At 39.2% G+C, this 15,670-nt stretch overlaps 1 protein-coding gene across 1 annotated transcript in view; it reads left to right on the top strand.

The window, feature by feature from the left end:
* cdh6 (cadherin 6) overlaps positions 1–6,142 on the top strand; it is a 71,818-nt gene extending 65,676 nt beyond the window's left edge. Inside the window, exon 11 of the mRNA XM_059344955.1 lies at positions 4,662–6,142. Within this exon, the coding sequence (XP_059200938.1) occupies positions 4,662–5,212 (551 nt within the window). The 3' untranslated portion in view covers positions 5,213–6,142. The remainder of the gene's footprint in view (positions 1–4,661) is intronic.
* The last annotated feature ends 9,528 nt before the right edge of the window (positions 6,143–15,670 follow it).

Here is a 15,670-nt window from a genome sequence, read left to right as displayed (position 1 = left end):
AAAGAACATTACAAAATAACCAAATATGACAAACGCTAGTAAGAGCATCATTTATATATAAAGAAAGAAAAAATTGAACTACATCGATATATGCGATATGGTCTAATTCCATATCACATTTATAAATATATGGATTTATTTTTTAGTAAAACTTTCCTCTCAGAACAGAAAGTGCCCACGCTGACTTCTATTGTAGCAGAATCATTCTGTTTCTGTGGGATCAGAGGACAGTCCGTTCAGAACAATAGAGGAAAAAGACTCTTTCCCTTTAAGGAAATAGATGTAGATATGTAATATCTGCTGCTCATATTCAGCTACAATAGTTCTTCAAAAGTGCTCTGGACTGGAATGAATAGCAGAGAAGAGACAGGTTCATCATAGTCATCCTATTATATTATATATATATATAAGTCATGTTCTCACCACAGGAAACACTCTGTCAGTGTGAGCACGCTCACAAAACATCGTCTTCAAACACATGTGAGATAAGAATGTAAATATTACACTCACACAGACAGGAAGTGTTTCAGACCAGCTAGTTCTCCGTTTGGCTCCTCAGAGAAATCAAATAGTATTGAATAGTATTGAATTGTATTTAACATGGTAATAAAAAGAGAGCCTTCAGCTGTAGTAGATGCATGTGAATGAATCCATCATCAGCTCAACATCTCAGGTTTTGTTTGCTCCTCTCTGTTTCTGAGCATTAATCTTTCAGCAGCTCTCTAACCTGCAGTCTGCATAGTGTAACTGTCTGTTTTATCTGTCTGTATTCCTGCCTCACCTCCCTCTATCTGATATATTTATATATATATATATATATATATATAATAGGCTCTCTTCACATCACAGCTCACGTTCTGCTGCTCCTTTGCAGACATTTCATGCTGTGATTTGCAGAGCTACTGTGTGTTTTATCGGTTATTTCAGTTCCCTGACCTTAACTCCGCCTCTGCTTCTTTCTTGTTGCCACTGTGCTCTCACTTGATTTAAATTCAAACTGGCCTGCATGAGCTTAGCCAATCAGATGTTCTGCATGATTATTTATGGCGGAGCCCTCTCTGAAATCAAAGGCTGCTGTCCTGTCTGCTGTAACCAGCCTGTAACCAGCCTGTAACCAGCCTCTGCAGCCCGATCTGTCCTGCTCAGATAGGAACCACACAGTTAATTGCTTAGATGTTTCTGAGTCTGTTGACACCTCAAAAAGCTCAAGAACCATCAGCAGTCACCCGATCAGACGGGCTAGAGACAAATCCCCAGGTGAGACAGACTTATTGGGGAGAGAAAACTAAAGCATGGCTCCCCACTGAGTCTGCTTGTGGTTGTTACAGAGGATCAGATCAGAGGAGAAGATCTCACTATCTCACGTGTAGACAGATTTGTGAACAATATTTGAGAGAAATCGCACTGAGCACTGGTCCCATACAGCAATAGCTGTAGGGACCACAGTATAACAGTACAGTAACAGTAGTGCTTCGCCCCAAGCACTACTGTTATACTGTGGATTTTTTCTTCTTCCTCTTCCGGATGCAATTTCGTCCCGTTACTAGTCCTACAACTTGGAAGAGTGACGTAAATCGCGAAAAACTGCCCAAAATTTTGCATTGAAATGAATGGGGCGGCCGACAAAAAATGAGCGAAAAAGAACAATAATTGTAGATTTTTAAACGTCTACTTCTCTGGCATAATTTCACCTAGAGACTCCATTTAAACTTTAAACAGTAGACACAAGTCTTGTGTATCGGTGTATTAATCCACGTTTCGATAGGTCATATAGTTTTTTATCAATTCCTGTTCAATGACCATGATCATTTTTGGAGAAATTCTGAGATTATAATGGGTGTGTATTGCACGGAATGTTCGTGTCACAGTGTGTGACATCATCGCCAGAGTGTAGAGGGAGAGAAGAAACTGTCAAAAAATACATTTTAAAACTGCGCTCCAGGCCGCAAATTCCACTCTACAGAAATAATTTATACATAGAAACGTAGGAAAATTAGTCTTCTCACTCACAATCCTCCGGTAAAGCTGTCAGAGTTATAGTTTGGGCGTAGGACGCACAGATGATCCACCAACACCACCAACAGCCTCATTGGCTCCCATATTAAAAACACAGGAAGATTTCTGAGCTGTCTGAGATTTAACAGTTTTTTTAGATCGCTCTAACAAAGCTATTTTATTTTTTTTCTTTAAAAAAACCATATGTAGGCGTCAATGATAGGTATTATGGTTTTGCCAAAAATGCTTTCTGTTCGAGGACAGAAATTCCAGTCTGTCCACCTCTATTACGGAACATTAGCAGGTGTCAGTTAATTCTGTTGATTGCTTTGATCTGATTGCCTTTGATCTTTGATGTGATTACAGTTACAAATACACACACACTGAAAATTCCTGAAATTTCCTGAAAATTAGCCATTTTCCATGGTTTTCTTGATAGTTTTGGTTATTATCAACAAAACCATGGAAATGTCTAGATATCAGCTCTTAAATCAAAATCTTATCAGCTATTTTTGTTGTTATCATTATATTTATCCAAACAAATGTACCTTTAGTTGTACCGGGTATTAAAATGAACAAGAAATTGAAGAAAAAAGGGTGGTTTAATAATTTTTTCCATGACTGTAGTTATTTTTTCACAGCGCTCACCTTTGTACAATGATAAAAGTTGGTTGTTGTGCCAGGTTTTTTTTACTTTAACGAGCTACTGGAGTCTGAATTTTTTTTTTAATCTATGTTTGCTTTGGAAAAGAACTACATTGCTGAGTGCTGGCCAATGTTAGGAAATAAAATATTAAAATATAAGTATATAAAGTACATGCTCAAATACAAGCTGTGGGTTTGTTCCAGGCAAGAGGGAGTTTGCAAACTTATGTGTGTGTTTTTATAGTGGTTCAGATAATCTGGATCAAGTTTTAGCGTCCTAGTTTTAGCTTAGTACAATGATGTCAGAACCATAGACTATAAATAATGGACGTCCATTTGAGGCATCGAGTTCACTGTTGCCTCGTCCCCATCTTGTTTTTGGAAACTGAGGGATCTGATCACTGACTGCAGCCTCAACCTGACTGACTCATGTTAGCATTAACTGGAGCATTAACTGGGCTGTTAGTTTTGGCAAAAAAACAAAACAAAATGTTTGTTACTGACCTCAGAATGGAGTGTCTGTTAGTCCAACCAAACACTGAACAAGACATTTAATGAACAAAACGTTCAAATAAAGTCAAAAATTGTATTTATATTTAACTTTGTCAAATCAAAGTTATGAGACCATAACGTTAAACGTCGTTTTTTAATAATATACATTATCTTAATTGACATGTTGCCGTGGATACGCATTGCTCTGCTTCTCTCCTGATGACGGCTCTCCTTGTTAGTGACCTGTCAATCAAAGGTAGCCCCGCCCCAAATCATACGATTCTTTATCTTCTATTTTCTTCTAAATGAGGCCATTATTTACATTATTGACATCAAATTGTCTTGAAGATTTTTTACTAGCGATTGAGACCATAGTGTTGTCCTCAAAAAACATTTCTGAGGTAATAAATCAAGTGAGAAGTTTTCTCATTTTGTATTGAAATGAATGGACCCAAATGCTTCTGCAGCCACACTTAGCACCCCCTGCTGGAGTTTTCAGTAGAGTGCAGCTGAAGGCACTTCCTGGTTTGCCTCCTGCTCAGACCAGGAGGTTTCCGCTTGGATTAACTGTTGCCATGATCATGATCCCAGACCTGCAGCTGGAATTTGAGTACAATGATGTCAGAACCAATACAAACAACCATTGAAATGACCTGAAAATGTCTGTTCACTATGGTTATGGATTCCTTAATCCAGGATTTGGTCGGTTTAGATGTAATGCTTGATAGGTTAGGGCTATGAGAGTATTATAGTGGTTTTAGGTTTAGGGTCAGGTTACAGTGGTCAGTTAGGGTTGGTAGGTCATTGTATACAGAGCTGGTTTTAAAGGTTTTGGTAAGGAATTATTATTTTTGGTGTTTTTACTTACAAAAAATAGGGTTAGAATAAATGAATGTGCTAAGGGTTCTGAATGGGAGCATGTAAGCAGGTTGGGGTTGTCTAGTAATAATTAGGGCCTCGGGGCAACCTCATTGGCTCCCATATTAAAAACGCAGGAATATTTCGGAAAAAGTGAGATTTAACAGTTTTTTTAGATCGCTCTAACAAAGCTATTTTTTAAATTTTCTGAAAAAAAAACATATGTAGACGTTCAGAAAGAACTCAGGACGCTCAAAGTGAAGTTGGATCAATGATAGGTATTATGGTTTTGACAAAAATGCTTTCTGTTCGAGGCCAGAAATTCCAGTCTGTCAATGTTCCGGGACATTAACAGGTGTCAGTTAATTCTGTTGATTGCTTTGATCTTTGATGTGATTACAGTTACAGATACACACACACACACACATGCGCGTAAGCACGCACACTCCTCACACATGCATACACATGCTTCAAACACACGGGCGCACACACACACACACACATTTTGAGGTTAAAGGGCATAGTTTGAAATCTCTGAAGAATCTCATCATAGTGTACACACGCCGGCAGTAGCCCCCGTGGCCCTTTCAGAATTTCCCCAGAGGAAATTTTCTAGTTATTTCTGAGATATGTATGATATAGTTGTCTAATCTCTGCCGTGTCTCCTCCAGTGATCGTGGTTCTGTTCACGGCGTTGAAGCGCCAGAGGAAGCAGGAGCCGCTCATCATCTCCAAGGAGGACGTCCGGGACAACGTGGTGAGCTACAACGACGAGGGAGGAGGAGAGGAGGACACGCAGGCCTTCGACATCGGGGCGCTGCGCCACCCGGACGCCGCCGCCGCCCTGGAGGAGTCGGCCAAGCAGCGGCGTGACATCATCCCCACCGACACGCTGCTGTACCCGCCCCACTGCCGCCCCGCCCCCGCCGCCCCCGGCCTCATCATGCCCCCGGTGGGCGGCATGGCGCCGCGGGACAACGGGGACGTACGAGAGTTCATCAACCAGAGAGTGCTGGAGAACGACTGTAACCCCACGGCGCCGCCGTACGACTCGCTGGCCACCTACGCCTACGAGGGCGCCGGCTCCGTGGCCGAGTCGCTCAGCTCGCTGGGCTCGGCGTCCTCCGAGGCCGAGCAGGACTACCACTACCTGAGTGACTGGGGGCCCAGGTTCAGGAAACTAGCCGACCTGTACGGCGCCGAGGACGGCGACTTCTCCTAACACACACACACACACACACACACACACACACACACACACTGGAGAAGGTTCAGGGAAGAGTTGAAGCAACGGGCCGAGGACAGCAACAACCAACTCAATGTTAGAGAAAAACACACAATGAACCACCAGAAGTTAATCCCATTTAATGGGATCTTCAAGAACTGGACAGAAGTCTTAAATATGTGATTTTTGGGGGGAACAGGATGTAGAAATGTAAATTTACCAGCGCAACAGTGGAGCCAAACATCTCCAGCTCCACCAGTGGAACCTCCCGTTCATCCTGAAGGGAGCTTCAATCACAAACTGACTGTATTTTATATTAAGGAACTGGACTTGCTTTCAGGCTTTGCTTTAATCTCTCTTGGGGAACCAAATAACCATTTTCAGAGTGTTTCTCGTGGCTTTACATGTGCCATTCAGGGCAAAGTGAACGGAGGGAAGAGTTGTGAAGCACACCTTACCTGTGCAGGTGTTGGGTAAGGAGTGTGGGGACGACACGTTTTTGATTTTCTTTTTGACTAAGTGCCCTTCTGCTGCCCTTTGAGCTGAACTGTGGATGTCTTGTGTCGGCTGAGACTGAAGGGGCTAAAGACTCTGACAGGATTTGTCTTTTGTTGCTGTCTTGTATAAAAGGACCATTCCAGAGCTGTTCTGAAGGACTCTCGCTTGAAAAATCGCCTTTTCTCGGGACACAGAGTAAAAAGAGGACAACTCATATGATTAAATGCACTGATTTCTTTATGTTTATGCAGGTTTTTTGACTTTTTTTTTTTTTCTTTTTGGTTGATTTTTTTTTATGTGATGCACACAAAAAGAAAAATATTTTACGTGGCATTACTTCTAGATTTTTAGCTTAAATGTATATTGTGTCAGAAATGTGGTTGAACTGAGTTGTGTTGGGAGTTTACTAAGTTCTATAAATCTTTATTTCACTGCAGTCTTTTTTTATAACAAAATACAACTTCACAGACAGAGATGTTGAATAATGTTCAAGTGTTTTCATCCACAATATGATTTATATTTACATGAAGGACAGTAGGACTGTCACAGTGTGAAGGAACGCACCAAATTCAGCATCATCTCCTCAGTGAATGATTGGAACTATCTGATTGATCTATCTGAATGACTGGTGTGGTTAGATACCAATGATCCAATGATGTCATGTGATGTGAAGGTGTCAGCTGTTAGTAAGGAGCCAACAGCTGGATGGAGGGTTTTAGCTTCTTTCAGCTCTTTGTTTTGGTTTTTCCAGTCGACAAAACTATAGATTTGATTGAGGCGAGGAGCAGCAGGCTGGTGAAACATTAAACAGCTGGAGAGATTTATTTTTCCGTTGGAGTTGGTGGAGACCAAAGCAGAGCTAAGAGGAGAGAGAAGACGTAAAACTGAATGTACACAACTGCTCACACACTATCTTTCTTCTGGTCCGTCCATCGTTGATGACGACCACGGCGTCTCTGGGAGATGTAGATCTGGATTGGTGTGTCCAGAGGCTGATCAGGCCAATCCGGGCTCCTCGGGGTGTTTGTGGGTCGTTCTGGATGCTGGCTGCTTGGGTTTCTGCTGGGCGAGGTGGACCTCCCGGTCCTCTGTCTGCTGTAATCAGTCTGCTCCAGTAGGACAGTCTGTGTCTCCCAGGATTCAGTTGTGAAGCTTTGTGAACCATTTTCTTTCCATTCTGAGCCCACTAGATGGCGCTTTTTGTTCAACAAACAGCTGGAAACACTTAATTGCCATTTATAGAGCCTTTATTTAAGCCAAGATCGTCATCCAGTGGGGTCAAAAAATAAAGAAAATGGTTCAGGAAGCTTCGTTGTCACCTCACTACTTCAGGCTGACCTTCAAGAGCTTCTTCTGACCCCAGCTGAGAGTTTTGGTGTTTGGTGACGATGCTGGGATACTTGGCTGCTTCAAGACCTCAGTCTGGATCCTGTGAAGGAGGTTGAGATGAAAGTGGTCCAGCTGTCTCTCATGTCTCCTGGAGGCAGTCCAGGTTTCACATCCATAGAGTAGGGCTGGGTGAATGGACCAAAAGTCATGTCCCAATGGATTTAGGCTGAATATCGATATACGATATATATCCTGATATTTTAATCGTAAGTGGGAGCAAATGTTCAGTCAAAGTCAAAGCTAAATATGACATGTCACAAGTAGTTTTATTGAAACCGTTTATTTAAGTGAACATAAATACTGTATAACAACAGGAGAACCTTTTTTCTAATATCAAAGCTCCATAAAGTGCACATCTAAATATAAAATATCGCTAAAAATAGCCTATGAAATAAATATATTTATATGAGAAAAGAATAACGAATATTACAAAATATCTAAATATGACAAACCCCAGTAGTGCAGCATTTATTTTGCAGCATTTATTTTGCTCATTTTGCTTGTCTGGAGCAAGGATCCCAGCGCAAATTTGAACTATATCAATATATGCAATATGGTCTAATTCCATATCACATTCAAAAATATATGGATAAATCGCCCAGCCCTACCACAGAGTTGCTTCCTTGCAGAGGCAGTGAAACTGCTGCTATCCAACCAAACATCCAAATGTTTCTGTAGGTAAAAGTAGTGATGCAACATGATCACAACAACAGATCCAGAGTCAGCAGAACCACAGCAGACCAGCAGAACATCAGTTTCAACCTGGTCTCACAGGAATCCGTGGAATAGCCACGGATTTGGCTACAATGCAAGTTAATGCCAGTCATATCCCGTGGCTATTCCAACATACAAAGTGATTATGTACATTCACTGAGTGAAGATTTAGAAAATAATACACATATATTTCTCGCTATAAATGTGATCAAAATCCATTTTTATGCAGAAACTAAGTCAAAATATTGATTTTTTCACTAAAAATGAGAGAACTGTCCGCCATGTTTTTTGACCTTGAAAGTCACGTGACTTGGAACAAACCAATAGGAACAAATATCCATGGAATAGCCACGGGATATGACTGGCATTAACTTGCATTGTAGCCAAATCCGTGTCAGTTTCACGGAAATTTGAGTGATTCCGTGGCTATTCCACGGATTTTGAGTTAAGCGAAATCCGTGGCTATTCCACGGATTCCTGTGAGACCAGGTTCTCAGTTTACGATGCACCGTTGGATCTGTTGGTAGTGTTCAGTTAAATATATGAACAAGTAGTTTGTTGTTTCTCATTCATTCTGATCCGACCTTCTGAACAATGGCGTCCTCCTCCAGCAGCGTTGGAGCTCCTGTATCTTCCTCATCTTCAGCTTCATGTTGTCTCTCCGTCCACTCACACAGTCTGATCCAAATGTTTTTGCCCAAAGGTTTCCTGGCACAGATTTCACTCGCTGCTTTGTCTGAGAAAATAAAAAAATATATAAAAAAGCAGCTTTCCTTATTTACTGGTTTATTTGTTTGGTTTTATTCAGCCACTCTTGAGGTTTTGTTGTTTAATGTTGTAATTAACTGACACTGGAAGGCAGCATATTCATCATTTACAGTAATTACTGAAGCAAAAGGTCAAAATCACAACAATCAACCTCAGTACTATGTTATAAATGACATATTTCAAGTGAGGAGTGAGACTTTTGTGGTCCTGGGTGGATATCAGGAGTGTTTCTGTGTTTTGGCTCCAGTAACAGCAGCAGTTTGTTCCAGTTGTGTTTCGTGACCGTGCTCTGCTCTGAAGGCTTCAAACTACAAATGTCCACATATTTTTCTTTATATTGTAACTCATTCTTTTTGTACCAAATATTTATAGGACACAATGATATTCTTGGAGAGGAAAAAAAATCAAAAATACTTTCCAGTTTCACTGTTTTTTAATGTCATTTTGCAGGTGTGAATCTCGCTGTGGGCAGTCTACCGTCCGTATATGATGATGTATTATCGAGTTGTTTAATTTTATCAAAATAAAGTTTTACAGTGAAAGAATCATGAGAAATCACGTTGTTACATCATCTGTCTCTCACTCATCACAAGTTATCAACAGTGCAATATGAAGGAAATAACACATTCTGCTGCTCCTTCACTTATTCCTTTAACTCCATCTGATTTATCCTGCAGGTGGCCCGAGGGTTAACCCTCTATGGTACAGTATTGCCCATTTTTGGCCTGTTAAATTTCTACAATATATGTTTTTGAGTGATGCAATACTTTCGAAAAGATGGAAGACCATAGGGAACCAATAACAAAGCTTTAATTTGTCACATGATCTCCAGGAGGCCATATTGACTTTTCCAAAGGAAACAGCTTTTCCATTTTTTGCCACAAAAAAAAACACTAAAAAAACGTCATTTATATAATATATTCATACTTATAGGTGAGTAAACCTTCATTTTTGATTGTTTCATACACTTAGACTGTTCAAGATATTCATTTCAATGGGTCGCTGGTTCAATAGTACAATGTTTCCTACAGGCAAGAAACCAGTTTTATCATGTTTTTAAAATTTAAAATGTTATGTATAGTACCCTGTTGAAGCTACTGAATCTTTTACACGTTTATGAAATAAATGATGTTGAAAAACGTTCTTTTTCACTTGTGCACCGTTATGGTACAATGTTGCCTACGGACAACAAACCCCAAAAACTTCCACAAAAAAAATAATTTTAAAATTTCTTCTTTTTAAAAGATGTTTTCCTTACAGGCAGCATGATGCGTACCATAGAGGGTTAATCTGACCCAGTGCATGCTGGGATACGCTCCAACCCAAAGCATCACTCCACACAGGATCTCTGGTGAGTTCAATGATTCCACAGGTGAGACAGATGGAGGGAATGATTGAGATTTCCAATGAAAAGACCAGAGAAGTGTGTTCCCACTGTCGTCTCTGGTATCTTAGTTCATCAGTGGATTAACATTCATCCTTTATTAATCCCACAATGGATCTGCATTTAACCCTTTATCAGGCAAAGAACTATATTTGGTAACTTCAGGTTATATTTCCAGAAAAAAGTTGCAAATTTACTAGATTAAAGTGGCAAATCTACAAGAAAAAAAGTTGCAGATTTAAGAGATTTAAAGTGGCAAATCTGTGCGAAAAAAGTTGCAGATTTACGAGAAAAAAGTGGGAACTATTGCAAGTATTAAAAAAGTGGGAACTATTTTCTCCCAGATTCACCACTTTAACCCTTAATAGGACACTCATTGAAATACTTGCAAATTCCAAATTTCAACCCTAGAGAATATTGGAGGATATTACATACAGCCAGGATGTGTAAAAAAAAAAAAAAAAAACATACAAAAATAATATTTTGAGAAAAAGTTTACGAGATTAAAGCGGCAAATCTACGAGAAAAAAAATGTGCAGATTTATAAGATTTAAAGTGGTGAATCTGGGAGAAGAAAGTTGCTTTTTTCCCACATTTTCTCGTAAATCTGCAACTTTTTTCGCGCAGATTTGCCACTTTAATCTAGTAAATTTGCAATTTATAATCATAACAACAAAAATAGCTGATAAGAGTTTGATTTAAGAGCTGATATCTAGACATTTAACATGGTTTTCTGGATAATGATTTTGGTTATTATCAAGAAAACCATGGGAAATATCTAGATATCAGCTCTTAAATTAAACTCTAAAGCTATTTTTGTTGTTATCATTATATTTGTCCAAACAAATGTACCTTTAGTTGTACCAGGCATTAACATGAACAAGAAATTGAAGAAAACAATAGTCTAATATTTTTTTCCATGACTGTATATCATTTTCGAGTTTTTTACATTTTCAACTGTTATTTATTTAGTTTTGTTCATCAGCTGTTTCATAAACTGGATCAGTTAAATGATGACAGTACCTGGTTCAACAGTATCAGTTAAAGGCAAAGAAAGAGCACAACAGAAGCTTTTTTCACAGATTCAGATGAATTTGTTTGCTGGTTACAATGCTTTTTATAATGATCATGAAACCTCGGGCCTTTGACAAAGACAATATAAAGTTCAATCTGATGTCTTGTTTTATTTCTTTTGCATGAATTCTGAACAAAATTATATTCCAAAAATGGTCCAGGTTTGTTTTGATCCACATTTTGAACCCCACATCACCATGTTTCTGTCAGTAATTGAAACAGGAATGAATAAATAACCTGAATAAAATGCCCTTACATAAAAGATTCACACTTCTTATTCTGGGCTAAAGTCAGACAGATAAATGTGGTGAAGCTGCTGTTACTGTTGTTTTAGATTCTCTTTCCTCATCTAAAGCCTTTAACCTGATCCACTCTGGGTCCTGCACCTGAGAGAGGTCACTTCAGTCCAGTGTGTGTGTGTGTGTGTGTGGCTGTGTGTGTGTGTGTGTGTGTGTGTGTGTGTGTGTGTGTGTGTGTCAGCAGCATTAGTGATGCTACAGTACTCTTGGTGCCTCCATTAGTGCTTCATGTTTTCTCTCACTGTTAATCTTTGATGGGGCTGTCATGTTAGGAGATAAAATATGACTGTCAAACTCTCTGAGCCCACACACACACACACACACACACACACACAGCCACACACACACACACACACACAGCCACTGTGTATTTGCATGCATTAACTGAGTCTCTCAGAAATGCATGACCGTTCACTCTTCAAGGCACGGATTGAGCGAGGTGCTGAGCTGTTCCTGCAGGATGCTGTAGTGTGTGTGTGTGTGTGTGTGTGTGTGTGTGTGTGTGTGTGTGTGTGTGTGTGTGTGTGTGTGTGTGTGTGTGTGTGTGTGTGTGTGTGTGTGACCTCTGACCTCTGTGTGTGACCTGCAGGCCCAACACACACCTGGGGAGGAGAGACACAGAGCCAGAGAAGGAAACCATTCTTTTATGTAACCATGTAACACTGGGAATTGTTGTCAATGGATGCTTGAAACACAAGAGAACCTCTCAGAGTTCAGAGGGCCTCATGGATTGTTCCTCAGTGGGAACAAGAAGGATGATGATGCTGGAAGGAGTTAGTCTGAAAGGCTGGGAGTCCTGGTCCTGGTGGAGAAGATGTTTATTCTGAAGAGTAGACCCTATGGCTACTTTTACATCTGGTCTGAACAATATAATTGTCACACCGCGGTGAGGGAGGTCTTGTCTTGGGTTTTTTTGTCTTGTGAATTTACGGTTTTATTTTGAAAAGTAACTTCCCTCTCGTTTCAGGTCACTTGCCCTTCCTCCTGTGTCAGGTCTGGTGTCTTCCCTGATCCCTGATTGTTTCCACCTGTGTTCCCCTCCCCGTCTGTATATAGTCTTTGTCTTCCTCTGTCCTCGTTGCCAGAGTATTTCGTCGTCCTGTCGTTTGCGTCCAGCCTTGTTCACAGTCCTGTATTAATTAAGTCAAGTTAAGTGTGTCAAGTTTTGTTTTCTGAATTACTTTTCCTCTGAATCAGAGTGATTTTTTGTTCATAGTTTTCTGGTTAGCTTCTTTTTATTTTCAAAGTCAGAGTAATTTTTGTAGCGTTGTTTTCCTCCTTTTGGAGCGTTTTCTGTTTGTTAATTTTGTAACATAGATTAGAGTAGATAGTTTCTTAGCCTGTTTCCTCTTCGGACTGATTTTGTTTTGTTTCTAATTTTTTCATAGAGTATTTCCTGATAAGATCAGAATAGTTATTTTTCCTCCTTCGGGAGCGTTTTTGGTTCTGTGTTTGTTTTGTGTTCTTGGTGTGTCTTCGGACGTTCTAGATGTTCATAGCTTGTTGATTTATCATTTCTGTCAAAGAGAAATCTATCCAGTAAAATAAAGCCTGTCATTATCGCTGCCTATCTGCATCTTAGTCCTCCTTTTTGCCCAAGCCTGACAATAATGACATCTGATCTATACATTTATTCAGTTATTGTTGTTTGCACTTAAAAAAACATACAATCATAAAGAAAGAACAGTACAAGAAACAGGTAAAAACGTGCAGGAAAGATCAAAAAGCAGAAGGGCTTATAAGCCTCTTAAACCATAAATAACTATACTTTACTTAAAATACAAAGCTAGATGAAAATTTAAAAAAAATACAAACAAAAATACAAATAAAACAATGGTAAAAAGGTGATTAGAACATCTGTAGGGATTTTTAGAGCTTGGTCCTAAATGTATTAAAAGAGGAACATGATTCAGCACCGCACAATGATAGACTAATGAGAATTTAGCAACAGAGGTCCTACAGAATATGTAAATCATTCTTTCTTCTTGTAAGATGTGCATGATAATGAGAATGAAACTCAAAATAACTATGAAAAAAATACGTAGAGATGCAGGAAGGCAAATTACTTTATACATAAGAACCCTGTTTGATACATAAGAACCCTGTTTGATACATTAGAACCCCTGTTTGATCCATAAGAACCCCTGTTTGATACATAAGAACCCCTGTTTGATACATAAGAACCCCTTTTTGATACATAAGAACCCTGTTTGATACATAAGAACCCTGTTTGATACATAAGAACCCTGTTTGATACATAAGAACCCCTGTTTGATACTTAAGAACCCCTGTTTGATACATAAGAACCCTGTTTGATACATAAGAATCCCCGTTTGATACATAAGAACCCCCGTTTGATACATAAGATTCCTGTTTGATACATAAGAACCCCTTTTTGATACATAAGAACCCTGTTTGATACATTAGAACCCTGTTTGATACATAAGAACCCTGTTTGATACATAAGAACCCTGTTTGATACATTAGAACCCAGTTTGATACATTAGAACCCTGTTTGATACATTAGAACCCCTGTTTGATACATTAGAACCCTGTTTGATACATTAGAACCCTGTTTGATACATTAGAACCCTGTTTGATACATAAGAACCCCTGTTTGATACATAAGAACCCTGTTTGATACATTAGAACTCTGTTTGACACATAAGAACCCTGTTTGATACATTAGAACCCTGTTTGATACATTAGAACCCCTGTTTGATACATTAGAACCCCTGTTTGATACATTAGAACCCTGTTTCATACATAAGAACCCTGTTTGATAAGAACCCTGTTTGATACATTAGAACCCTGTTTGATACATGAGAACCCTGTTTGATACATAAGAACCCTTGTTTGATACATAAGAACCCTGTTTGATACATAAGAGCCCTGTTTGATACATAAGAACCCTGTTTGATACATTAGAACCCTGTTTGATACATAAGAACCCTGTTTGATACATAAGAACCCCTGTTTGATCCATAAGAACCCCTGTTTGATCCATAAGAACCCCTGTTTGATACATAAGAACCCCTGTTTGATCCATAAGAACCCCTGTTTGATCCATAAGAACCCTGTTTGACACATAAGAACCCTGTTTGATACATGAGAACCCTGTTTGATACATTAGAACCCTGTTTGATACATAAGAACCCTGTTTGATACATAAAAACCCTGTTTGATACATTAGAACCCTGTTTGATACATTAGAACCCCTGTTTGATACATAAGAACCCTGTTTGATACATAAGAACCCTGTTTGATACATTAGAACCCCTGTTTGATACATAAGAACCCTTTCTGATACATTAGAACCCTGTTTGATACATTAGAACCCTGTTTGATACATAAGAACCCTTGTTTGATACATAAGAACCCTGTTTGATACATTAGAACCCTGTTTGATACATTAGAACCCCTGTTTGATACATTAGAACCCTGTTTGATACATAAGAACCCTGTTTGATAAGAACCCTGTTTGATACATTAGAACCCTGTTTGATACATAATAACCCCTGTTTGATACATTAGAACCCTGTTTGATAAGAACCCTGTTTGATACATTAGAACCCTGTTTGATACATAAGAACCCCTGTTTGATACATAAGAACCCTGTTTGATACATAAGAACCCTGTTTGATACATTAGAACCCCTGTTTGATACATGAGAACCCTGTTTGATACATAAGAACCCCTGTTTGATACATTAGAACCCTGTTTGATACATAAGAACCCCTGTTTGATACATAAGAACCCCTGTTTGATACATAAGAACCCTGTTTGATACATTAGAACCCCTGTTTGATACATTAGAACCCCTGTTTGATACATAAGAACCCCTGTTTGATACATAAGAACCCTGTTTGATACATAAGAACCCCTGTTTGATACATTAGAACCCCTGTTTGATACATTAGAACCCCTGTTTGATACATAAGAACCCTGTTTGATACATAAGAACCCCTGTTTGATACATAAGAACCCTGTTTGATACATAAGAGCCCTGTTTGATACATAAGAACCCCTGTTTGATACATAAGAACCCTGTTTGATACATAAGAGCCCTGTTTGATACATAAGAACCCTGTTTGATACATTAGAACCCTGTTTGATACATAAGAACCCTGTTTGATACATAAGAACCCCTGTTTGATCCATAAGAACCCCTGTTTGATCCATAAGAACCCCTGTTTGATACATAAGAACCCCTGTTTGATCCATAAGAACCCCTGTTTGATCCATAAGAACCCTGTTTGACACATAAGAACCCTGTTTGATACATGAGAACCCTGTTTGATACATAAGAACCCTGTTTGATACATAAGA

Source organism: Centropristis striata, chromosome 11 (assembly GCF_030273125.1).
Source record: "Centropristis striata isolate RG_2023a ecotype Rhode Island chromosome 11, C.striata_1.0, whole genome shotgun sequence".
Taxonomy (NCBI): Eukaryota; Metazoa; Chordata; class Actinopteri; order Perciformes; family Serranidae; genus Centropristis; species Centropristis striata.
This window is presented reverse-complemented; position numbering and strand designations above follow the sequence as displayed.